Source organism: Ictidomys tridecemlineatus, chromosome 11, assembly GCF_052094955.1.
Source record: "Ictidomys tridecemlineatus isolate mIctTri1 chromosome 11, mIctTri1.hap1, whole genome shotgun sequence".
In the NCBI taxonomy this organism is placed as follows: domain Eukaryota; kingdom Metazoa; phylum Chordata; class Mammalia; order Rodentia; family Sciuridae; genus Ictidomys; species Ictidomys tridecemlineatus.
The window spans coordinates 15257223-15284648 of NC_135487.1; the positions used below are offsets into that span (position 1 = coordinate 15257223).

At 38.6% G+C, this 27426-nt stretch overlaps 1 protein-coding gene and 1 non-coding gene across 20 annotated transcripts in view; both read right to left on the bottom strand.

Moving 5' to 3' along the window:
- Luzp1 (leucine zipper protein 1) overlaps positions 1–27426 on the bottom strand; it is a 93749-nt gene that overhangs the window by 4072 nt on the left and 62251 nt on the right. For 18 of the 19 annotated variants that reach the window (XM_078025583.1, XM_013364380.4, XM_078025577.1 and 15 more), the window contains one exon: positions 1403–4584. In XM_078025583.1, the coding sequence (XP_077881709.1) occupies positions 1403–4465 (3063 nt within the window). In that variant the 5' untranslated portion in view covers positions 4466–4584. Of the gene's footprint in view, positions 1–57; positions 495–1402; positions 4585–27426 lie in introns of those variants that run through there. The other variant, XM_078025584.1, reaches the window with a different exon arrangement.
- On the bottom strand, positions 18866–18938 carry Trnav-uac (transfer RNA valine (anticodon UAC)). Its single transcript has one exon. It is a non-coding gene; the product is annotated as a tRNA-Val (tRNA).

Genomic DNA, 27426 nt, shown 5'->3' on the forward strand with positions numbered 1-27426 from the left:
ATACACAGGCCACTGTAACAGCCAAGACAGGCTTTTGTTTGAGAGGCCTATACAAAAATTCCTTACAAATCAGAATACAATAGAACTCCAAGCTGTTGGGAAAAACTGGGGTAGACCAGGGGACTCAGCTGACCAGGAGCCTTACAGGACAGAGCCTAGGACAATGGGAACATGGCACGGTACCCCTAAGTGGTGGTCAGCAGTCCTTGAGTTGCATGCTTCATGCACTCAAGGGCAGGCTGCATTCTGGGGTGAAAGCCATTTTGAGGTAAGGGTGGGAGCTAAAGAAGGGTATGTGCCAAAAAGGCTAAATAGCTCTTTTTTACACTCCTCACTTTGAATTACCAAAAAACTCACATGCCTTCCCGTTTATATCCCATGTCTGGCTCTCATCCTGTACCTCCTCTCTCAGGTCCAAAGTTTCCGGGGCCCAAACTCCTGTCTTTCTCCCCACTGCTCTGCTGCAATTGTGCCTTTTGAATGTTCTCCTTTGTCTTCCCAAGCAAATGCAAATCAAAGAATGAAAGTACAAGTAAGAAAGACAGCAGGATGGAAAGAGGGCTGGATTAAGAGATGCCAATTTCCAATTCCAATCTTAGCTCTTGCAGTAACTTACTTGGGTGATCTTGAGCACTTTGTGTCTGTGACCCTCAGCTTCTGTATCTAATAAATGGGGATTTGAAGGAATGTGTGTCTTGGGCAAAATGTCTCTAAGCATCATAGGTTCCACATCTAAAAGACACTCGTGGGGACCTGTCTTTCAGATACTGTTCTGACACTCTGACCCTCAAATAAAGCTGGTGGTTCTGGATTTATCTATCTTGTACTGAGCCAGGCTGAACCAACCCTACCCTCAGAAAGGTATAATGGGCCAGACAGCTGTCTAGGACAAAAGAATGTGACACTTGCATATGAAGTTTATAAGGTAGACCTAGGGGAAGCCCTGGCTTTCTTCCCCCATATGCTAATGACCTGCAAAACCCACTGTCTGAGGCAGCAGGACAAGAACTTGTTCACCAAGCCATCATGTCTGAAAGCTCTCAGAGCTTCCGACTTGCACCCAGAGCTTCCCTGTCAACTCCAGCTGCTTCTTATGCTTCCAAATACTGATCTGGGAACTCCTCAGACTTCTCTGAAACGCAAGAGAACAGAGGCCAGTTTTCCTATGTGTGTTGCCTTCATGATTGACAGCAAAATGGAGAAGACAAATTGGAAAAGGGAACGTTGGAAAATCACGCTGCTCTCTGCCAAACCCACCTGATTTCACCAGTTCTCAGAGAGACCCAGTTTTACCCAGTGTTTCCCAGCCACATAGTTCCCAAATCGGGTTACACAAACAGGGACAGAGAAAAGGAGAAAGTAAAGGAGGACCAGGGCAGAGAAGGAAAGTCATGGGACTCACCATGCCTGATGAGTGGTTCCAAGCTGCAGCTGTGATGGCGTCTCCTACCCGATTCCGACGGGTGAGCACCTCTGACACGGTGAGGCTACTTTGGGTCCTTCTCGAGGACAGCTCTGGGCCATCTCCTGAATTTCCTACCTTTCTAGTGCCCTGCTCAGAAAGGTAGGACCTGGGCTGTTCAAGTTCTGAGAAGTCTGTGGAAGACCTCTGGGTGTAAGCATTAGTAGATTCTACATTTCTACCTACTCGAGTTGGGGGGTCTTCTAAAGATTTCAAGTCTCGCTTACTCTTCCAGGCGTTCCGTACAGTAACGTGTCTGGTGTCAGAGGAGCCCACCTCTGAAGGGGCACTATGGCTTTTCCACCTGATTGTCTCTGCTTGGGGGGCGTGGCTATTCCTCTCCACAGAATCTGATGGCTTGATTAGAATGCTGCTCCGAGAGACCACTGTTTCTGGCCTATTCCTTAGGGGCTCGTCTCCCATTTTTTCAGCTTCTGTGAGCTGCAGGGTGATGTCATGTTTATTAATAGAGAGCTCAAAGGGGGGGTTGACATGGTTGCTAACTGCTATGCGCTCTGGGGGCCCCACCTGGATGTTGCTGGTGGACGTGTGCCTCTCCCTTGGGGCCTCACCTGGGATGGCTCTAGGGCTGCTGCTGTCAGAGGGGTAGATAGTAATGCTGCTTGTCACTTTGTTTGGCCCTGGTTTTGAGGTGGATTTCTGCTTCTCCATCACGGCCTCAGTTCCAGATCCTCCCATGATTTTTTTCACATCTTTATCAATGATAACAGGTTTGATGACAGCTCTAGACCGCAAGGCCTCTCTGGGGCTAAAGGGCCTTTGGTTTTTTACCCCAGCACCATTGGCATCTGAGAATTCCATGGCATTGGTAAAGGCCCTGATAGGTTTCATAGATTCGTTTTCTATCCCAGCATTTTTATCATTCTCAAATACAGAGTTTCTAGGTCCCATGCGGGATTTGGCCTTTTCTCTAGAGTTAGGCTGTAGTTTGGGCTCTGGCTCAGGAGTGATGGTTGTGCTTACCAATTTGGCGGTAACCAGAGATGCTACGTCCAAGTCATCATCTGAGTCAGGTTTCTCTCTGCCACTGGACTTGATGACCCGACATCTCAGGGCTTCATGTTGGCTACTATCTTCCATCACAACGGCTATGGACTGCTCAGCTCCTTCTTTATTTGGGGCTGAGAATCCAGGAAGGATGTTCTCCTGGCTTTTGGAGCTATAAGGATACTTTGATAAAATAGGAGCCTTGGAATTTTGGAAGCTGTTATCAGCCTCCAGGCCATTGGCAGTCTTTTTGCCCTTAGACAGTCCTTCTGAGGAGGATCTTCGAGATGAGCTCAAAGGTGCAATGGTCTTAGAACAGCTGGAATCTGTAGCCAGTGTTATTTGATTTCCACTGCCAGGAACCTGTCCCCTCTTGCCAAAGAGGGCCTCTGGGGTATCAGAAGCCTTGTCAGCTCTACCCAGTGTGTCACTGGGAACAGATCCATGGGTGGAGTCAGTAAATGTTCTTGTTGTCTTCTCTACTTTACCCTTTAGTCCGCTGTCAGTGCCTGGCTTAGGAGATGACTTCCAAACTTTACTGTGCTCCTGAGCAGCTGGAGGGTAGCGGCTAAGCACTGATGGCTGCTCCCTGGACTTCTTCCCTTCACTCTGAGACGATCCAGGTGCAAATCGGTCTTCAGTTCTCTTTGCTTCCTGAGACCCACTGTCTGTACCTGCCCCCATGTTGGAGGCTTTGGCCGCCCTCCTATTGGTGAAAGTGGGAGAGGAAACCTGCCTGTTGCTCAGAGAATAGTTTTCATTGCCAAGAACAAACTCCCTATTTCGGAGCCTTTCCCGCTTATGCTGAGGAGACAGCTCCCGAGATGCGTGCTTGGACACAGATGCTTCACCCCCATGGCCTCTAGGCTTAGTCCTCTCATGCCTTCCTTTGCTGGACAGGAAAGCATCTTCCCCTTCTACCTCCCCATTTTCTAACTCTTTCTGTTTCTTGATTTGTAGTTTTATCTCTTCCAACTGATTGGCTAGGATTTTGTTTCTATTTTGTTCACTTTGGTAATTATCCTGAAGGTCATTATTTTTGGCCCTCATTTTCTTAAGCTCTTCTTCCAAAGATTCAAAATGTTTGATCTGTGTCTTAAGTTTCTCAATCTCTTGGTTCAGATCCTTAACTTTGTTGTCCTCCTGATTTCGGTTCTTTTCATTTTCTGTTTTGTTTCTTGTTTCGTTCTCCACCTGCTTGAGATAGTCCAGAGTGCCCTTCCTTCTTGGCTCTTTGGATGGCAGGGTAGAAGGGATGCCATCCTCAATCCGTAGGTCATTCCTTTCCAGAAGATTAGACGCGTTCCTTGTATAATCTCGGTTCATTTTCTTGTTCTGCTCCAGTTTTTGGGTGAGCTCTTTTATCAGTTTCTCATTTTCCTTCTCCTTTTCATTCAAGTATTTTCTCTCACTTACAAAGCTCAGAGTCAATGATTTCAACTTTTCTAACTCTGACACTAAACTCTGCTCAGTTTTATCCAGGCGATCCTCAGAAGACTCCAGTTCTTTCACTTTGACTCTGAGCATTTCCAGCTCAGAGGAGATTTTCTTGGTCAAATTTCTCTCCTCGTTTAGACTCAAACAAAGCTGGGTACAGTCATTCTTGCTCCTGCTAAAGGCCTCCTCTAGCTTCTCCAACTCAGCCATTCGTTTCTGAAGCCGCTCAATCTCAGATTTCAGTTCCCTGGTGAGGTTTTCCTCCTCTTCAAGTTTCTCCTTCATCAGATGACACAGGTCCTCTGCTCTCTTAATTTCCTCATCCTTTCCTTCAATTCTCAGCACCCGTTGGCGCAGCACTTCAATCTCTGCCAACATGCTGGAATTGCTGCCTTCTGCTTGAATCACCTTGTCCTGGAGATCCAGGAGCTCATCCTCTGCTTTTTGGAGGTTTTTCGTGGCTTCCTCCAATTCATCCAGGCGGCGACTTAAGCTTTGTAACTTGAACCGCAGATGGCGGCTGGAGGCAGTATCCTTGTAGCTAGTAAATTCAGCCATATCTACTGCCAGCCAACGTGGGCTCCCAGGGGCATCCAATTCCACTTGAGGAGATGAGAAATGGTTACCTTTCTCTTGGCATCCACAACCTTCTTTGGCAGCTGGAAACCATTATCAGTCTATAGAAGGAAAGCAGAAGGCAAGTCAGTTAGCAAATCTCAAACCTGCACTTTAGCTCTAAACTATAAAGAGTTCCCATTTGTAATCCTTTTACGTCAAACATAGCAAGTGCTATGTTTGTTGAATGACTGAATTTAAATAAACCTGCAAGAAAACACTGGTTCTTTACAGTTGATATTGATTTCACCCTGATGAAGAATGCTACCAGAGGCAGCATGGCAGAAAGATGAGAAGGAAGCCCCAACACATGGTAGGTATCAGAAAATCTTTACCTTTCTATAAGCCATTAAGTAAAACTAAATTTTAGTTTTACTTAGTTGTAAAATAAGGACAATGATGCCTACTGTATCTCTCCACTGTGTTGTTTTTAGATAATACATGGAAAGCTCTTGGCACTAAACAATCCTGAGATTATTGTAAGAAAAGTTATCTTTCACGAACTATGGTGACTTGAAAATAATATAATCTATACAGAGAATTGAAATGTTGTACTTCATTTCTGTACGATGAATTGAAATGCATTCTGCTGTCATGTCCAACTAAGTAGAACAAAAAATTAAAAAATGATGATGATGATGATGATGATGATAAAAATCCATCCACCTTGCTATATAAATGGCAAGCTTCTCATTGTACTAACATGATCTTCCCTCACCTGTTACCAACATCTCTTCTCCCAACAGTATAGGCAGATTTGTAAATGAATTTAGGTATGGCTTGGCCTTAACCAACCAACAGGAAGTTTCAACAAACTTTGCCCTTTGGTATTATAACAGAAAGGCCCCAGACCCTCAGATGTGAGGATAAAAGTGTTTCTTCAAAAACAATTTCATGGGCTAGGATTGTGGCTTGCTCACAGTGGTAGAGCACTTACTTACCTAGCATGCATGAGGTACTGGGTTCATAAAGCTACTGTGTATATATATATATTTTTTAATCTCACTGAGGATACACACCAAATAGTAACTCAAAGGAAACAGAGGAAGGAGAAAGCCAAAGTGGGCCATGGCTATAGTTTTGTATTTCATTTCCTCATATTTAAAATGAGTGGGTTACTATTATGTATTTTTTTAATATTTATTAATAAGAGTACTTTTATGAAGTATATTCCAATGTTTAAAGACCAGAAGACTTGAAAATTAACCAAACAGATCAGCTAGAATTTTTTAAAAGCATATTAAATGCAAATTAAGAGAAAACAGTAGTCAAGAAGAGATATGACTAAATAACAAAAGGCAGCACAGAGTTAAGAAGATGGAAAGAGAGATATTGTTAAATGACAAGGGAAATAAAGAGACCAGCATGAGGAAGTTTATCAGGAAGCCCGAAAGGATGAAACAGAAAGAACAGGCAACAAACAATATTTGTAGAGATACTAGCAAAGATTTTTCAAGAGTTGATGAAAGATAAGGAACCTCAAATTTGGGAAGCAATGTCCTAAACAGGAAAAAATTAAATCTGCACTAGACACATAAACATACAGAAGAATTCCACATATAGGTAGTCTAAAAGCAGCAAGTGAAAAAAGATAATTCTCAGTCTGTTTGTGCTGCTGTAACACAAACTGGCTAAATTGTAAAGGACAAGAATTTACTTCTTACAGTTCTGGAGGCTGGAAGATCCAAGATCAACATGCCAGCAGGTTCTGTGAGGTGAGGGCCTGGCCTCTGCTCCAAAAATGGCACCTTAAATGTTTGTGTCTTCTCATGGTGCCAGGGGAAAGGGAGAAAAAGAGGGGTGGACGGGCAAAAGAGGTTGAGAACTCACTCTCTTGAGCCCATTTACAAGGATGCTAATCCCATCCACGAGGGGTTTGGCCTCATGGCCTTATCATCTCTTAAGGGCTCCCCCTCTTAATACTGTTACACTGAAGATTACATTTCAATTAATTTTTGAGGAAACACATTCAAACCACAGCAACAATCTATAAAGAAACAGCATGTTCTCAGTAGAAACTTTTCAGTAGGTGGCAAGTAAAAGATAAAAGGCACTGATACATTTAAAGTTCTAAAACAAATTAACAGTAAACCTAGAAGCATATACCCAGCTAAATTATGAAAATTAATAAACACAGTTGGTAGAGTGCTGGGGCATGTACAAGGCGCTAGGAAGGAAGGAAGGAAGGAAGGAAGGGAGGGAGGGAGGGAGGAAGGGAGGAAGGGAGGAAGGAAATGAATAAATAATTTAACTTAGTTAACTTATTAGTACTATCAATGAAATGAATGTAAGGGACATGCATATAAAGTATATCCAACACCATAAGATGATACATTCGCCTCAAACTCACATGAAACCTTTATCAAGATAGCCCACATTCTGATATTAGAAACACTTTCAAAACAGATAAAAGGAAAATAAAAACCTGAGAGTTTATTAACAGACCTCATTGAAGGAACTACTCAGGATGCAATTCAGAAGACACAAACTGATCCCTTAAGAAAGGCAGAAGACTCGGGCTGAGGAGGTAGCTCAGATTTGAAATACCAAAAGAAAAGGAAGAAAGAAAGGAAGGCAGGAGACTCAAGAAAAAAGGGTAAGCAACTAACCTAAATGAGCACTGGTTCAGTTAAACAATAAAAATCGATGGTGGAGGTAGTGGTATATATTGAATTGAATCACTATTTAATAACTTTCAAAAATAACAAGACTGCTGTCTCTAAATCAATCCAAAATCAAAATTAAGGATAAAACCAAAGTGGAACTAAAACACTGGACAACAATAACTTGTAAATTACACAGGAATCACAACTCAAGTGCTCTAAAGACTCTGCATTGTTTGGGAAAAGGACAGTTACAATTTTAGATATTATTAAAAATTATTATTATTAATTTTAGATATTAAAAATAGATGTTAATCTATATTATCTAATAATACTACAACTCAACAACAATAAAACAATTTTTAAAAAGGACAATATAATAGATATTTCTCCAAAGAAGTAAACAAATGGTCAACAAACATGAAATGATGCTCAGCATTGTTAATCATTAGGGAAATACAAATCAAAGTCAGCACATAGCTTAACTCATTAGCACCATCAGTGAACTGGATATAATAAACATTGTTTATCTGTCTATCTATTATCTATCTATCATCCATCCCCCCATTTATTGGTACTGGGGATTGAACCCAGGGGTGCTTAACCACTAAGCCACAATCCCCAGTCCCTCTTATTTTTTATTTTGAGATAGTGTCTCCTTAAGTTGCTTTGGGCCTCACTAAGTTGGTGATGCTGGCTTTGAATTTGATCCTCCTGGCTTGGTCTCCCCTAGGCTGCTGGGTATATAGGCATGCAGATAGGCACTATTCAACAACAGTGGATGACAGATTCTTCTCAAGCTCACATGGAACATTTCAAAGTAGACTACCTTCTAGACCATTAAACATACCCTAACAACTCCAAAAGAATAGAATTTATATGTTATATGCTCTCAGACCATAAAGGAATTAAACTGGAAGTCAGTAAAAGAAAGACAACTAGCAAATTCCAAAATACTTAAGCGATTAAACAACTCTCTTCTAAATAAGACATGATTCAAGGGAGGAAATCCCAAGAGAAATTTTAAAATATTTTTAACTGAATGAAAACAAAACTAAAACTTATTAAAATCTGTGGGATGCAATAAACACACTGCTTAGAGAGAATTTTATGGCATTAAATGCTTACATTAGGAAGCAAGATACAAAATCAATAATCTAAGCTACCACCTTAGAAAACTAGAAAAGGAGCAAATTAAATGTAAATTGAGCCAGGTGGATGGTATGTGCCTATAGTGTCTCCTACTTGGGAGGCTCATTAAAGAGGATTGTCCAGGAGTTTAAAGGCCAGTCAGGGCAATATAACAAAACTGCTGTCTCTAAATCAATCCATAATCAAAATTAAGTAGAAGAAAATAAATAATAGAAATTAGAGCAGAAGCTGAAAATGGAAAATAATCAGTAAAGTGGGGGGGGGGAGAATCAGTGAAACCAAAAGCTGACTCTTTGAAATGATAAATAAAATCAATAAGATTTTAGCAGGCTGACAGAGAAAACAAACTACTGTTATCAGAAATGAAAGAAGAGACATTACTAGAGATGAGATCTCATCACAACAAATCTCAAGGACATCAAAAGGATAATAAAGAAATTTATAAACAACTCTCTGACCACAAATTTGATGACCTAGGTAAAAATCGGACTAATTCATTGAAAATTACAATCCTTCTATTAGACAATCTGAATAGGATGATATCAAAGAAATTGAATCAATATTTAATAACTTTCAAAAACAGTGCACACGGGGCCCATATGGGTTCATTGGTGAATAATACCATATATTTAAAGAGAAAATTTTCCCAATTTTCTACAATTTCTTCCAGAACATAGATGTAGTAGGAATAATTTCTAACTCATAGAATGAGGCCAGCATTACCTAGCCTTGAAGACATTATAAGAAAACAAACAAAGGGGCTGGGGTTGTGGCTCAGTGGTAGAGTGCTCACCTAGCATGCATGAAGCACTGGGTTCAATCCTCAGCACCACATAAATATAAAATAAAACTATAAAAATAAAAAATATTGTGTTCGGGAGTTGGGGATGTGGCTCAAGCAGTAGTGCGCTCGCCTGGCATGCGTGCGGCCCGAGTTCACCTAAAACTAAGAAATAAATATTTAAAAAAGAAAACAAATAGATGCAAAGATATTCCACAAAATATTAGTAAATCAAACCAACAATATATAAGAGTTATTATATACCACCATCAATTGGGAGTTACCCCAGATATGCAAGGTAAATCACATCACTAGGTTAAAGAAAAATAATAATGATCACTGTGAACAGAGGCAGAAATTGCATTAATAAAATCCAACATCTACTCATCATAAACAAACAAAGAAACAAACAAAAAAACAAACAAAAAACCTCTCGGCAATCCAGAAATAGAAGAAAATTTCCTCAGCATGATAAAAGAATAGCTACAAAAAAGCTGCAGCTATCATACTTAAAGGTAAGTAACTCAAAGTTTTCTGGCTAAAATTAGGAACAAAGCAAGAATGTACTCTCTCACCATTCCTTTCAATACTATACCAGAAACCTAGCTAATACAATAATAAAATAAAAGGGATACTGACTGGGAAGAAAGAAATAAAATGATCTGTTTATAGCTGACATGTTTATGTAGAAAATCCAAAAGAACTGACAAAAAAAGCCACCTTGGAATAATTATAGCAAGGTTGCAGGATATAAAGCTAATATATAAAAGTCAGTTGCTTTCCTATATATACCAGCAATGAACAAATGGAATTTGAAGTTAAAAACACAATACCTGTTTCTATTCTATCCTTTAAATAAAACTTGTTCTCTAAAAAATAAAACCTTTGGGTGACAAGCAAAAAACAAAACAAAACAAAACAAAAACAATACCAAGCTAGGGTTGTGGCTCAGTGGTAGAGCACTTAGGCCCTGGGTTTAATTCTCAGCACCACATATAAATAAATAAAGGTCCAAGTCCATCAACAACTAAAACAATATTTTGAAAAAAATACCAGTTATATTAGTCACTCAAACTGGAAATAGTTAGGTATAAATAAAAAATACAATATGTAAATTTTGTATGTCAGGCAAACTATAAAACACTAATGAAAAATATCCCAAGAGTTAAATAAATTAAGATATATTCCAGACTCATGGGTAGGAAGAGTCAATATTATCAAGATATCAATTCTTTCCAACTTGATCTATAGAGTCAACACAATCTCAATCAAAATCCCAACAAACTGTTTTGTAGATATCGACAAATTGATTCTAAAGTTTATATGGAGAGGAAAAGACCCAGAAGAACTGGGGGAGCATGCCTATAATCCCAGCAGCTCAGGAATCTGAGGCAGAAGGATCATAAGTTCAAAGCCAGCCTCAGTAACAATGAGGTGCTAAGCAACTCAGTGAGACCCTGTCTCTAAATAAAATTCAAAATAGGGCTGGGGATGTGGCTCAGTGGTTGAGTTCCCCTGAGTTCAATTAACCCCACACCAAAAAGACAAAGAAGAGTCAATACAATATTGAAGAGGAACAAAACCAGACACTGATTCTATCTAGATTCAAGTCTTACTATAAAGTCATAATATTTAAGACACTGTATACAAGAGAAAGGATAGATAGATCAATGAACAAAATAGAAAGTCCAGAAATAGACCCATATGAATTTAATCAATTGATCTTTAAAAACAAAGGCAATTCAATGAAGCAAATACAATCTTTTATAATAAATGATACTGAAACTGGACATCCTTATGCCAAAGGAATAAAGAAAAAAATCTGGACATAGGCCTTACACCCTCCACAAAAAGTTATCTCAAAATAGACTGCATACCTAAATGTAAAATGCAAAAACTATAAATTTCTAGAAAACAATACAGAGAAAACTTAGATGACCTGGGGTATAATGATGACTTTTAAAGACACTAAGGTATCATCCATGAAACAGGACTTCCTCAAAGTAAACAAATCTTCTGCTCTGCAAAAGACATTGTCAAGTGAATGAGAAGACAAGCCATAGACTGGGAGAAAACATTTGTAAAAGATATCTGACGAAAGACTATTAACCAAAATAGGCAAAGAACTATTAAAACTCAATAAAAAGAAAACACAATTTAAAAATGGGCAAAAGTCAGGCTGGGGATTTGGCTCAAGCAGTAGTGCGCTCCCCTGGCATGTGTGTGGCCCGGGTTCGATCCTCAGCACCACATACAAAGATGTTGTGTCCACTGAAAATTAAAAAATAAATATTAAAAAAAAAATTCTCTCTCTAAAAATGGGCAAAAGATCCAAACAGATACCTGCCAAAGAAGATATATAGATGGCAAATAAGCATGAGAAAATCAGCATCATATAGCATTTTGGAACTGCAAATTAAAAAATATAAGATACAACCATTGGGCTGCAGTTGTAACTCAGTGGTAGAATGCTTGCCTAGGATGGTAAGGCCCTGGGTTCGATCCTCAGCACCACATAAAAACAAATAAACAACAACAAAAACATAAATAAAGGTTAAATTCTTTTTTTAATATTTATTTTTTAGGTGTAGTTGGACACAAAACCTTTTTTATTTATTTATTTTTATGTGGTGCTGAGGATCAAACCCAGGGCCTTGCCTGTGCTAGGCAAGTGTTCTACCGCTGAGCCATAACCCCAGCCTCAAAGGTTAAATTCTTTTTTTTTTTTTTTAAATATTTATTTATTTTTCTTAGTACTCGGCGGACACAATATCTTTGTTTGTATGTGGTGCTGAGGATCGAACCCGGGCCGCACGCACGCTAGGTGAGCACGCTACCGCTTGAGCCACATCCCCAGCCCAAAGGTTAAATTCTTTAAAAAAAAAACAAAAAAAAAAAACCAACATATAACTATCAAAATGGACAAAACCCAAAACAATGACAACACCAAATGCTGGTGAGGATGTGGAACAGGAACTCACTCATTGCTAGTGGCAATGCAAAATGGTACATCCACTTTTGAAGATAATTTGTCAGTTTCTTAAAACTAAACATTCTTATAATTGATCCAGCAGTTGGACACTTTGTTATTTACCAAAATGAATTGAAAACCCACCCAAAAATCTACATGTGAGTATTTATAGTAGCTTTACTTGTAATTACCAAAACTTGGAAGCAACTCAGACTTCCTTAGTGGGTGAATGGATAAACTGATACATCCAGGTAATGAAGTACTATTCAGTACTAAAAGGAAATAAGTTATCAAGCCATGAAAAACAGAGGAACCTTAAATGTATCTTTCTTAGTATGATTCTAATTATTTGACTTTCTGGAAAATGCAAAACTATGGAGACAGTAAAAGGCTCATTGGTTGCCAGGAGAGAGGAAATGAAAAGAGTGAACAGGTAGGACATAGAGGATTTTTACGGCAGCGAAAACTCTCTGCATATTAATTATGGATAGGTATCATTATACAACAACATCAAGAGTGAACTCTAGGGCTGGGGTTATACCTCACTTGGTAGAGCACTCACCTAGCATGTGTGAGGCACTGAGTTCGATCCACAGTACCACCTAAACATAAAAAAAATAAAGGTGTTGTGCCCATCTACTATAAAAATATTTTTTTAAAGAGAGAGAGAGAGAGAGAGAGAGAGAGGTTTTTTAATATTTATTTTCTAGTTTTCGGCGGACACAACATCTTTGTTTGTATGTGGTGCTGAGGATCGAACCTGGGCTGCACACTTGCCAGGCGAGCGCGCTACCACTTGAGCCACATCCTCAGCCCATAAAAATATTTTTTTAAAAAAAGAGTGAACTCTAATATAAAGATTATAGACTTTAAGTGTTAATTATTTTAATGACCTCAAAAAAGATAAGGATCAGTATAACTGATGTGCTAAAAAAGAGACCATAGGGGCTGGGATGTGGCTCAAGCGGTAGCGCGCTCGCCTAGCATGCGTGCGGCCCGGGTTCGATCCTCAGCAGCACCACATACCAACAAAGATGTGTCCGCCGAGAACTAAGAAAAAATAAATAAATGTTAAAATTCTCTCTCTCTCTGTGTCCCCCTCTCTCACTTTAAAAAAATTAAAAAATAAATAAATAAATAAATAAGAGACCATAGAGGATAAGAGTGGGAGCAAAGAGAGCTAAGGTTGTGGCTCAGTGGTAGAGCACCTGCCTCAAGGCACTGGATTCGATCCTCAGCACCACACAGATGAATGAATGAATGAAGGAATGAATGAATGAATGAATGAATCAATCAATCAATCAAATAAAGGCATTGGGTCCACCTACAACTAAAAAAGGGGTGGGTGGGTGGAAGACCAAGTGGGAGGGTACTGCAGTAATCCAGGCAAAAGGCAGTTATGGCCTGGACCCTCACGTTGGCAATACAGGCAGTAGAAAGTGGGCAGAATTCTAGCCACGTGAAGAGATTTGTTCTTAGATTGTATGTGGTGTGTAGAAAAGAAAGCAATTAAGTGTGACTCTAAGGTTGCTGGTCTGAATTTGGAAGGACAGCATTATCATTGATTCAAATGGGGATCAATACAAATGGAGCAATCTGAAAAGAAAGATCAAGAGTTCAGTTCATGACATATTAGTTTTAAAATATGTATCAGTCATCCAAACAGAGACATTAAAGAGGCCACTGCATATATAAGTATGGAGAGCAGTATGGACTGAAGATATAAATCTGTGAGTCAGCTGCGCACAGTGGCATATGCTTGTAATCCCAGCAGCTTGGGAGGCTAAGGCAAGAGGATCACAACTCAGTGAGACTCTGTCTCTAAATAAAATATAAAAAGGGTTGGGGACATGGCTCAGTGGTTAAGCACCCCTGGGTTCAATTCCTGGTACCCCCAAAATAAATAAATAGTAAATAAATAAATCTGTGCATCAATAACAAATGGATGGTTTATGAAGCCATGACCTGGATGAGTTTGCCAAGGAACTGACTGAATACAGGTAAAACAAGAAGTCACAGGTCTGATGGGGGGGGGGGGGTGGCGGCAATATTTTTACTGATAGAGATGTAGAGAAACTAGCAAAGGAGACAAAGCAAAGTCAGTGAAGTAGACAGAAAACTGGGGAAAGTACACAGCATCATGGAAACCTAGCAAAGAAAGGAATGGTCAACTCTGTCAAGTGACAGTGACTAGAAGAGAGAGAAAATTGAGGCAAAGGTGTCACAAGGATCACCAGCATGTTCCTGAAAGCACTACCGACTGGTACCAAGAGTGTAGCTCAGAGGTAGAGTGCTTGCCTGGCATGCATGAGGCTCAGGGGGAAAAAATCTTTTAAAAAAACTTAAAACAGGAACGGTGTTGGAAAGAGTGACATTAAAATAGAATGAAGTCATTAGAAATCAGGGGCAGTGACCCAGACGATGACCACAACAATAAGAGTACTGGATGATATAGTCTGATAAGATTAGGTTCAGGGCTGGGATTGTGGCTCAGTAGTAGAGTGCTCGCCTAGCACGGGTGGGACCTGGGTTCGATTCTCAGCACCACATAAAAATAAAGGCATTGTGTTGTGTCCATCTTCTCCCACCCCCCCAAAAAAAGGTTCATTCTCTCTCTCTTTTAAAAAAAAAAAAAAAGATTAGGCTCAAAACTAGCAGAAAAGAAGAAACAAAGAGCCATAGAAGAAAATCACTTCCATTTGAGGGAAGAATTTACTCCAAAAATAATTCAATGAGAAAGCCCAGAACAAAAGAAAAGCAAATAAAAGCATAAATGCCAAATGCCAATCCTCTCTACCTTCAAGAACATGTCTGTGTCTACTGGCTGCACTTTAAGCCCAGAGCCACCAGATGGAGCACAGCTCAGCTCTTATAAACAGCAAGGCCTGGAGCCCTTGGGAATACCAAACAGGGCACCCTTCCTACCTCCACCTCACCTCTAGCCCTCCCCCAGTCTATGTGCTTCCTCATTTTCCAAAAATGATTATATAAAGAAATGTTTTCCCTTATTCCCATCACATCTCCTACTTTTGAGGGCCACATACAAAACTCTTGCCTTTGGCCTTCTGCCTAGTGGCACAGCAAAAGCCAGATCAATTTATACACAGAGTGGAGGGGTGGGGACCAAACTAAGTGTGGGCCATAAACCAATTTTAAATGAGTAGAAAGAGAAAGGATTTGTATTGACACAACTGTTATGATAAGACAACTGGTATTTATGTCTAAAAGTACTTTAAAACAGCCTTTCCTTGTAAATATATCTAAAACCTTATATCTTAATAAGGCTATTAAAAAAAAAAAACAAAACCCAGCTAGGCCAAGTGGTACACACATGTATCCCAGTTAGCTACTCAGAAGGCTGAGACGGGAGGATCACTTGAGTCCAGAAATTCAGACCAGCCTGACAACATAGTAAGGAAGACTTGTCTCAAAACTAAAACAAAACAAAAAACCCCCAGTTTATCCTCTACCTGTTACATTCCCCTCAACACATCTTATTTTAACTAGTTTAAAAGAAGAGTTTTCATGGACAATCCCTTCTTCAAAAGAAGAAAATGTTAAATTTTAGTACAGCCCCATCTAATGGAAATCAATCAGCATAACATAAGAAATGAAAAAGCAAAATACAGTAAATCCTGGAACTGTGAAGAGAAAGCAGGTATTACATAGGTAGCTAAAGATCCTTAAGCAGCCAGACACAGTGGAATACTGCTACTCTACATTAAATTCTTTGAAGGTCCTTATTGTTCCCAGGATGAAGTCCAACTCCGAAATGGCACAGGCCCTACACCTCTTCAGCCTGGACTTCAACGGCATCAGCTCTGTTCTTGTGCTCTCTCATCTCTGGATGGTAAGCTTCATGCCTTCTTATTTCTTCAGATCCTACTTTAGATAAGCTCCTGTAGCACTCCTCCTTTCTGGGGCCCCAGGATCAGGGCCTCTCTTGCTTTTAGTCTTCTGTATCCATCCCATCACTACATTTATCAAAATGTATTCAAGTTATATTTATTCATTTTATTTTCCCAGCTTGCCAGCTTATTCACCACTGTATTCTTAGTGCCCTAGCACATAATAAATGCTTTCAATTTGATGATTGAATGGCTGAATGAGCTTCCTAATTAAGAAATGGTTGATCAGCCCTTTGGCATTAACAGAAAATATTAAAAATAATGTCAAGGAAAATGGATTACAAAAGAGAAAACCATCGGCAAGAGTGGATACAGACAGCATAGAACATCAGATCCTGTGGGAATGTTCTGAAAGATTCCACCCTGCATCACTTGCACATTATCTCAATCTAAATAACACCCCCTTCTAGCTTACATATCTATGCTATAGAAACAGGACAAAAATAACAAAACCACACCACTCTCTCAATAATCACTGTCCAGCTGTAGTTATTGGACCATGTGACAGATAAGAAGCAGAAAATAGGGCTGGAGTTGTAGCTTAGAGGTAGAGCACTTGTCTAGCATGTGCGAGGCCCTGGGTTCAATCCTCAGCACCACATAAAAATAAATAAGTAAAATAAAGTTATTATTTCCAACTACAACTAAAAATTTTTTTTAAAAGCAGAAAATATTTCTGGGTCTTCTTCCACTCCTCAAAATGCAATTTCAGAACAAAGATCATTTAGCAGCCAGACATAGTGGCACCTTCCTGTAACCCTAGCAACATGGGAGGCTGAGGCAGGAGGATCACAAATTCAAGGCCAGCTTCAACAATTTAGCAAAACCCTGTCTCCAAAAATAAAAAAGTCTGGGGATGCAGCTCAGTAGTAGAACATTTCTGGGTTCAATCCCCAAAACCGCAAATAATAATAATAATTATTTTTTTAAAATCACTTAGTCCACTAGTTTTCAAACTGGATTCAGTGAACCCTTTCAGGATGACTACTGAGGCAAAGAAAGCAGGGGAGAAGGTTTAAGCAGGATGAGTCACAGGCTCTTTCTCTCACTTAAGTCAACCAATTTGATTTTTGACTTTTACCATATTGGGTTCCTCACATGACTGTATTTTTTTTATTGGTTATTCAAAACATTACAAAACTCTTGACATATCATATTTCATACATTCGATTCAAGTGGGTTATGAACTCCCATTTTTACCCCAAATACAGATTGCAGAATCACATCAATTACACATCCACATTTTTACATAATGCCATATTAGTAATCTGCTACCTTTCCTATCCTCTACTATCCCCTCCCCTCCCCTCCCATCTTCTCTCTCTACCCCATCTGTTGTAATTTAATTCTTTCTCTTGTTTTTTTTTCCCCTTTCCCCTCACATCCTCTTATATGTAATTTTGTATAACAATGAGGGTCTCCTTCCATTTCCATGCAATTTCCCTTTTCTCTCCCTTTCCCTCCCACCTCATGTCTCATTTTAAAGTTGATCTTTTCCTCTTGCTCTTCCTCCCTGCTCTGTACATATGACTGTATTGAAGAAAGAGTTCTATAGCCAAAGACTTCAGTAGTCTTCTTTCAATATCCAGTATTCTTCCCATTATGCAAAATCACCTCTCTACAAAGTCTTCAGCATTTTTATAAAATGAGGAATTCTCAACCAGGTTTGGTAGCACACACCTGTAATCCCAGCTACTTGGGAGGCTGAGAGAAGAGAATCAAAAGTTCAAAGGCCATCCTGGGCAATTTAGCAAGATCCTATCTCAAAATAAAAATTTAAAAAGGGCTGAAGACATAGCTCAGTGGCTCAGTGGTAGAGCACTCCTGGGTTCAATACCTATTACCACAAAAACATTGAGGAATTCTAATTATACAAACCAGTAACAACAAAAGGGTATAAAGGAACAGATGGAACTATAAACCAAGTGCTACTATACACTATTAAGTACCTCATATATCTGTTTGTCCAGGAATCCCAGATCCACTATTTACTATATATGTTCTTAAATTATTTCTCTGAGTGTCACATCTATACAATGACAATATGGCAATCTTTGGGAATATACAGGGCCTAATAGAATGCACTGTACATAAGTCATAATAACAGTAACTATTATTACTATTATTCTTTTCAGCCTGTACAATAACGTTATGGGGGCCCTCAAACTTATATAATATTCATGGCTCTTCTCTATGCCTCAGAATTCCTTCCCCTGAAAAAACAATATCAATCCAACCTACCTCACAGCAACACCATGCAATAGTTAGCAAACTAATTTTGAAAAGTCTTATGAATACCTAAGGTAAGTCACACCAGGCAGAATCTTCCTAAATAACAACTTGCTAAGATCATTCCTTCTATCCAAGGTAAACAAAGGAATAGATCAGAAATCTTTGACCTTTTGTGCCTAAGCACAGTCAGAAAGAAAGGCTTTGCTGCCTCCCAGACCATCCACAAAGGGAAGAGACGGACTCCTTTCTTCTTAGTTCTTCCCTCACTCGCTGGTAAAATTCATTATTTAGTAGATATTTAGAAAACATCTATGATACACCCAGCATTTTTTTTTTCTTTCTTTCCTTTTTTCCTCTTTTGTGGTGCTGGGGATTGAACCTAGAGTTTTGTGCACATGAGGCAAACACTTTACCAACTGAGCTATATCCCAGCCCACTGAGCTATATCTCCAGCCCTACACCCAACATTTTGCCAAGTTCTAGAATGAGAAAATTAAGACCTCCACCTTGCCTTTCTGGAATCAAACAGAAATAGGCAATTATAAAGAAATGATAAAGAAGCCTTGCCTGACCACCTCACATAATATAGCACATACCCTTCAGCTTCCTGCCTTTTTTAAAATTATGTTCTCCTTTCCTTTTTATTATTAATTTTTTTAGTTGTAGATGGACAATCTTTATTTATTTATTTATTTTATGTGGTGCTGAGAATCGAACCCAGGGCCTCATGCATGTAAGGCAAGTGCTCTACCACTGAGCTACAACCCCAGCCCCTGCTTTCTGCCTTCTTACCCAATCTTTGTTTTTTTAGCACATTTTACCATCATATATACACACTGGAAGGTGGCACCTGGGAAGAAAATTGTATTAATCTCATATAATCATAGGAAAGTAAAGAAAGGGAAGGAAAGCCTCATCTCTTAATGCCAAATTCTCTCACACCAGTGTCTAACTTAGTTCCAATTCACACTAGAAAGATGCCAATCATCAATCATTTAGGGCTCATTTCTGCCATTTCTTGAACTTGGTTCTAAGTGGTCCTATCCAAAATTTTAGAAACTGGCTCTTCTTCCTGTCCTGGCAATTCAGGAAGGTCTAAAATAGAACATAATCAGCCTGCCCTACCCCTTCTCCCAACACAGCTGCCATGATTCACTTCCTGTTCCCAATAATCATTTAAAGCAGGAATGAGGACACTTCTTTAGTTTGATATATAAGTATACAAACTTAGGACTAAGGTCTCTATCTCAACAACTCAACTCTGACATGGTAGTGTGAAGCAGTCATACAGAATATACAAGTGAATGGACACAGTGTGTTTCAATTAAACTTTATTTACAAAATCAGGTAGGAGGACTGCAGGCCAGAGTGAGTTTACCATCTCCTCTACAGGAAAAATCACAGTGTTTTTTTTTTTAAAGAGAGAGAGAGAATTTCAATATTTATTTTTCAGTTATCGGCGGACACAACATCTTTGTATGTGGTGCTGAGGATCCAACCCAGGCCGCATGCACACCAGGCGAGCGCGCTACCGATTGAGCCATATCCCCAGCCCACAGTGTTATTTTTAAATAACTTCATTTTGACCATACCCTAGTTACCCATTTTAAAACCTTAAGCCATTGAGGCTGGGGTTGTGGCTTAGAAATAGAGCACTTGCCTACCATGGTGAGGTACTTGGTTTGATCCCCAGCACCACATAAAAATAAAATAAAGATATTGTATCCACCTATAACTAAAAAATAAATATTAAAAAAAATATCAAGAGGGAGTGGTCAGACCCCTAAGGTAGTTGTTAAAAAAAAAAATAAGCCATCAAAGCATTATCTCACTACTACTTCTTGAGTGTTTCTATTTAATTCTAGGCTTCAGTGAATTTTCCAGAAATCACAAATTCATGTATTTTAGACATGCAAATTTCAGGATTAGTAGATCAAGTAACATTCAGAGATTCTTCAGATTGGAAAGGATGTGTAGTGTAGAAGTTATCTAGCAAGTAGTCATTCAACTCCTGCTCAAACACTTCTAACGACAGGAAGGTCATTCACTTCCCCCCAGGACAACTCATTCCAACTTTGGACAACTCTAAGATTACATATTTTACTTGTTTTTCTTCTTAGCACATTTAACCACCTGATTACTTGTGAATTTGTTTATTGCCTGCCTTTTTTTTTTTTTTTAACCAGAATGTAAGATCTGTGAGGTAAGGAATGTGGTTTTTTGAGGTTGTTCTTATTTGTGCTGTTGTATCACCAGCACCTGAATAGTATCTAGTACACAGGGTTATTAAAATAAATAAATGTTTATTTGAAGGAAGGTGGGAGGATAATGTATTTGGGGAACTTAAAGTAAGTCAGCCTGGCTGACATGAGAGGCACAAGAGGAGGGGAAAGTAAATAACTGATAAGGTCTGAGAGGTTGATTTGAGACTCTCGAAATCTTGGAGCAAATGCAGAGGCTAAGGTCGTAATGTTTGAGGAACACTTAGAATTTCCTCATCTCCCTTCTCCCCAGCATATTGAGCCTTCACTGTGCCATTCTGATGGTGAACACCTTTTCTCAAGCCCCTTCAAATTGTGCCACCCATCAAAATGCACTATCCTAAATTTTGTAAATACTTCCATCACTGTAGCCATGATATTTACTTTATATATTTGTCATCCTGTACTAGGCTTTCAGCTCTGAAAGCAGGGGTTGTGTTACCTTCCTTCTACTGTCCTGAACATTAAACAAATGTAGTGTTTTAATGTAAAAACCTTAAAAAATGTTTGGTAAATAAATGACTATAGGGGCTGGGGATGTGGCTCAAGCAGTAGCGCGCTCGCCTGGCATGCGTGCGACCTGGGTTCGATCCTCAGCCCCACATACAAACAAAGATGTTGTGTCTGCCAAAAACTAAAAAATAAATAAATAAATAAATATTAAAAATAAAAAATAAAAAAATAAATGACTATAACAGTTTTATTGTATTCTGTACTGGCTAAACTACATTTAGATTTTTTTATATTTTGTCTTTTTTTTTTTTTTTTTTAAATCAGGGTACTACATTCTAGGAAAGATACTTAGCTTTTATGTCAAAGGCTGCAAACACAAATATCAGAGATCAGGCCAGTTATGTAAGCAAATGTCAGGGGCCTAGAAGGATTGTGGCTAAGAAGGAAGATCAGCCCCTACTTTTATATGAAATCTCTTAAATGTAGTCAACAAATTCAAATAAGAAAAAGAACACCATTATGAAGGCCCTCTAAAACATACTGATATACCTTCAAATGGACATGGGAAGCAAATTTGGAACCTATTTTAGACACAGGTGTTGAGAACCACAGCCAAGAGTCCCCCAATGAACAGCTCTGTGGTCTGAATGGGCGGGGAAACAGCCCAAGGAGCATCACCGCAGAGGAGCCAATCAGCTGGAAGTTTGCTGGGGCAAATAAATACATAAAGGCAAACTTATATCAATTCTATCCAAATGCATATTTTCCATATATGTTTCAATGATTTCTAATGTCTTTCTTGCTTCAGGAGTTAACATGCGGGGTGAATTTGGATCTGATGGGCCTTTTAGGATATCAAACAAAGGTCCCAACTCTCCTGTTGGTATGCCTAGATAAGGCCTTAACCAATTTATGTCTCCTAATAACTTTTGAAAGTCGTTAAGTGATTTGAGCTGATCTACTCGTATTTGAATTTTTGGTGGAGGGACCATGGTTGAGGATAATAAAACTCCTAAATAATTAATTGGAAAATTTAATTGTACTACCAACAAAAAATATTCCTACAGGAGTATTTTGGCAAAAAGGTCCATTATTATGGATACATTTATCTTATTCTCCTAACACTATTCTTACTAGGTATCCTGAGGCTGTAGGACAATTAATACTCAGAGGAATAAAAGCAGCAAAGGGAGTGTTTGGAATTTCTCCCAATAAAATTATTACTCCATATACTATGGATCAAATTGATGAGTTAGCTAATGAGTTAAATACTTGGGCAATAATCATGTGCAAATCTAAATTTTCATTTGATAACCACTTACCATCTAATCCTTTGTTGTCTTTTTGGTCATCACATTCTGTAATTTTTCCAAAAATAACAAGAAAAACACCTATCATGAATGCTCCAAATATATTCACTGACGGGTCAAATAATGGTACAGCAGCAGTAGTTACCCCTGGTAAAACTTTTACATTTTTAGTACCCAAACAATCAGCTCAAAAGGTAGAGCTTAATGCAGTATTACAAGCTTTTGTGATGTTTAAAGATTCTATATTTAATTTATTTTCTGATAGTAGGTATATAGTTAATGCTATAGTATCCCTTGAAGATGCTTGTAGGATTTTCCCCTTCCTCTACTGTTTTCTCTTTGTTTTCCACTATACAAAGTCTAATCTGGGACAGAAAAGATCCACTCTTTATAGGACATAGCGGGGCACATACAGGATTGCCTGGAGCCCTTAGTTTGGGCAATGATTTAGCAGATAAAACTACACATGACATACATATTTTCTCTACACTAGAAGAAGCTACAAATTTTCATAAAAGGTTCCATGTTAATGCTAATACTTTACAAAAATGTGTTAAAATTAACTAAGGAACAAGCTAGACAAATAATAAAACAATGTCAAAATTGTGTGACCTTTTTACCACAAATTAATCTTGGAGTCAATCCTAGAGGACTGATACCTAACCATATTTGGCAGATGGACGTCACACACTTGCCAGAATTTGGAAAACTAAAATATTTGTGTGTTATAGTTGATACTTCTTCTGGATTTTTGATGGGCTCCCTTCATGCCAGAGAAATAACTAAAGATATTATAGCTCATTGCTTACAAAATTTTGCCACTGTGGGCGTTCCAAAACAGTTAAAAACAGATAATGCCCCTGGTTATACTTCTACCTTTTTTAAACAATTTTGCTCATCATTTGGTATTACTCACATAACAGGAATCCCATACAATCCACAGTGACAAGGCATAGTTGAAAGAGCTCATCAAACTATTAAAATGTACTTATTAAAGCAAAAAGAGGGAATTGGGAAAGGGTATATATTCCCCAAAGATAAACTTAAAATAATCCTTTTTACTCTAAACTTTTTAACTTTGGATTCTTCAGGGCTTAGTGCTGCGGAAAGGCATATGTGTCCAAAAAAATGTACATAAGTCCAAGGTACTTTGGAAGGATATTCTAACAGGACATTGGAAAGGTCCTGACCCAGTGATTGTCTGGAGTTCGGGGTCTGTTTGTGTGTTTCCACAGGGAGAACAGCAGCCGATTTGGATTCCAGAGAGACTATCTAAAGTGATTTCTACAGACCAAAAAGATGATGATTTGGCTCAAATCCATAACAGCTGATATCTAGAACATCTGCGACAGTGGTTCTCCCACACCTGGAGGCTAATGAAACCAGGATGCCTTTTTCAATATCTATTTTATTATTTTCTTTCCCACATCATGAAGTTCTATTTTGTTTTTTGAGCTCATACAGACCTAGGTTAATGTTTTGCTGATCAGTTTTATTTTTTGACTATGGAGTTTTTAAACATTGCAATGGAGATTTCACCTGTAAAAAGTTACAAGGCCTTTACTATTATGTTATGTGTTGTATGTATTATGTGTGCACACTTGTGTTTTGTGTTGTATGTTTGTATGTGCGTATGTCCATATATCATATATGACAAGCGCTCATAAAAAAATGGATCCAAATAATTTTTTCTTATTCACGTGATTTAAATGGTTTAATTTAAATTGGGTAAACAGCTGTTGAGGATTGTTTTAATATGTGAACAAAAAAGGAGGTTAACAGATCTGTTTGTTTACTTTCACCTTTCCTTTTCATTATATTTAATAATTCTGTTCAGGATAATGTAAATTGTTCAGAAAATTGTTTTCTTTTAGTGCCTGATGTTACATAATTTTTTCTTTAGCCATTATTGCCAGAATTCCTATCTTCATCCCAGTGCCGGTGAAGACTAAGATAAAACCAAACTACAGTTTCTGCAATAGCTATCACTGAACTGCTTGCAGAACTTGCCTCGACTATGTATCACTTGTATGCATTGTGAACTATCTGTTGGTGCAGCGACTTGTGGTAGTGCCGGGTATTTTTGCTGATGGTGTCATCGGTGGTACAATTTTTCCAAAAGGAGCAGTCAATTGGCTTGGTGTATCCTCCTCCTTTCTGCTTGTGATGGTCGTTCAGCTAAAATTTGGGGGCCAACAGAGGTGAGGCAAAGAACCTCACCCCCCCACTGGTACAAAGGCCTATCCACAGGTATGGCTATATGCTGGTCCGGTAGTAATGACAGGTAAGATCCAATTGCAATGGTACCAACCTAAGACAGGAGGCTGACGCCTTGAGGTCAGCTCATCCGATGATGGGTAAGGACCATATGTAGTATTGGACAACCTAAGGCAGGCATGGTCCCTAAGCCACATGCTTGTTGTTTAATTAAACAGAGAGGGGGAGATGTTGAGAGCCACAGCCAAAGCGGCCCCAGCAAACTTCCAGCTGATTGGTTCACAGCCGCCTCAGCAAGCTTCCAGCTGATGGGCTCACTACGGCCTAAGCAAACTTCTAGCTGATTGGTTCTCTGAGGTGATGCTCATTGGGCTGTATCCCCGCCCTTTCAGACCACAGAGCTGCTCATTGGGGGACTCTTTTGGCTCCACCCACGCAATCCAGCCAATCGGCCTCAAGAGCAGGAGGAGTGGGGGTTGAGAGGCTTGCCAGAGGAGCCGGTGGTGGCAGTTGTCTCTGAGGGAATTCCTGAAGAGCTCGGGAGGTGCGGCGTAAAATAAAGTTCGTCCTGCTTGATAAGTGGCTTATGAATTGTGCCCAGCTAGACTGCGGCAACAGGAATTTAAGTATGAAGTAACACAATCAGAACTGCATTCTGAAAGACCATTGGCTAGGAAAAACTAGAAGTAATTATAACAGTCTAGGCAAGAGACAGGATATGGGCCTGAACCAGGGCAGTAGCAATGAGGTAAAAGGATTGGAGGTGGATTTGAAAGATGACCTGGTCTATCCAGTTCTAATAATGAAGCCCAAAACTGCAAGCGCTAATCTGGCAGCCACACTACCAGTTTTGTGGGTTCATACTGCTTTTCTCCTCAAACTATTAGATCTAATTAATTTTAAAATACCTAAATAACTTACTTCTTATAACTTTACTTTTGCAGGCAGTGTGGTACAATGATTAAAAATTATTATATACACAACTCTGGAGCCACTGAAAGCCTAAATTCAAACGCTGATTTTATTAACTTACTAGCTATATGACCTTGGATAAGTCACTTGATTTCTCTATGCTTTGATACCTATCTTATAGGATTATGTAAGCATATAAATTAAATATTATGTAAGTGTAATAAATTAGTTATATGGTATGTGTATGTATATTTGTGTATTTATGTGTGTGTGTGTGTGTGTGTGTATATATATATATATATATATATATATATATATATATATATATATATATAGAGAGAGAGAGAGAGAGAGAGAGAGAGAGAGAGAGAGAGAGCTCTTAAACCAGTACCTGATCCACATTAAGTACCGTATAAGATTTTAATTATTGTTAAAAATTATTGTTTATTTTGTTTTTACATTTCAACTTCTTGGTTTCAATCCATTATCAAAACATTTTCTATTGTCTAATTTATAAACATTCTTATTTATAAATCTAATAGGCATGTCTTATCTTCATCTAAGTTGACATTCAAATTTTTTTTAAAAACTATTACCAAGAATAGTCCTCTAGAATGTCACTAAAAATGCTTCTCTAGATAAACAACTATCCATGAATTGGTACTACAACACCTGCATGTCAATTGTTCAATCAGCTCCAAAGCCAGGTCCACATTTTATGTTGGGATCATACGTGAAACCATTAAACACCTGATTTTAGCATTTAAGCTTTATAGCATATTCCTGATCCTGCAGGCTAGGAAACATTTCAAAAACGAAATGCCCTGAGCTTGCTCTCTATACATATCTCAAAATATATAATATGGTAATCATCTCTAGATAGTGTGATTTTTGTTGTTTTGGCTTACATCTGCTATTTTTCTATAATAAAATTGTACTACTTTATAGTTTAAATAAAACCATGTCAAACCTTAAAGGAAAAAAAAAAGGAATTGTTGTTAGTTAGCATGACTTAGTATAACAAAAGCTGCCTTTTGGGATCACTGTGTTCTCACCTTTTGCTCAATTTTAAAATTTTACCAGGAATCACTGGCAAGTTTCCAATGACACTCTCAAGCCCCCATGATCTACAGTTAACTCCAAATAAATCAAACATCATTATAGGGAGAATCAAAATTTGACTGTCTTCAAAATACGTCTAAAATTCCTTACTTTCTGGATAATCACCACTACCACCCCCTAGTCCAGACTACTGATTACTGCAAAAGTTTCCTAACTGGTCTCCCTTCTACAAGGGTAGACCTTGTAGAAGGTCTTTCTACAAGGGTGACCTTTCCTCACCCTCCATAGTCTATTTTTCTACCACAGAATAAATGTAAAAGCACATCAGATGACATCACTCCTCTGCTCTACATTCTCCAGTAGGTCCCACTTCACTCAGAATAAAATGCACCCCAAAGGTGTCTCCCTGACTGTCAGGCTGTTCATGATCTAGGCCTTGTTACTTCTTTTCCTTATCTCCTACTGCTCTTCCTGTTCTTCTCCAGTCACACTGGCTTCCCTGTGAGTCTTTAAGACATAGTAAGTCAACCCACACCTTAGAAATTTTATACCTGTCAGTCCCTTTGCCTAGGATGCTTTCCTCCCAGATATTTTCCTTGCTGGACTTCTCACTTCTTTCAGATCTTAACTTAAAATTTCATCATCAGACACCTTCCTTGGTACCTTATAAAAAGCAGCAACCCCTCCAAGATCCCCATCACTATCACTTCACCCTTTTTTCTTTCTAACACATTATCAGTTGGTGGATGTCATTTATTTACCTCTTTATTTATATTTGGCTAGTCATTTATTTATCTGTTTCTATCCATTAGAGTATAATGGCAAGGACTTTTTCTATTTGCTTATTGTCGTATAATAGGTTCCAAGAATTGTGTTAGGCCTGTAGTAAGTGGTCAATTTCTATAATCAGAACATAAGTCTCAGTATAGAAAAAATTCTATGAATAAATTAGTATGTATAAGTTTTGTTGATAAAAATGATTCTTTTTCCCCCAAATTTCACCAAATATATATATTAGAAAGCATTGGTGCTCCAAAAAGAA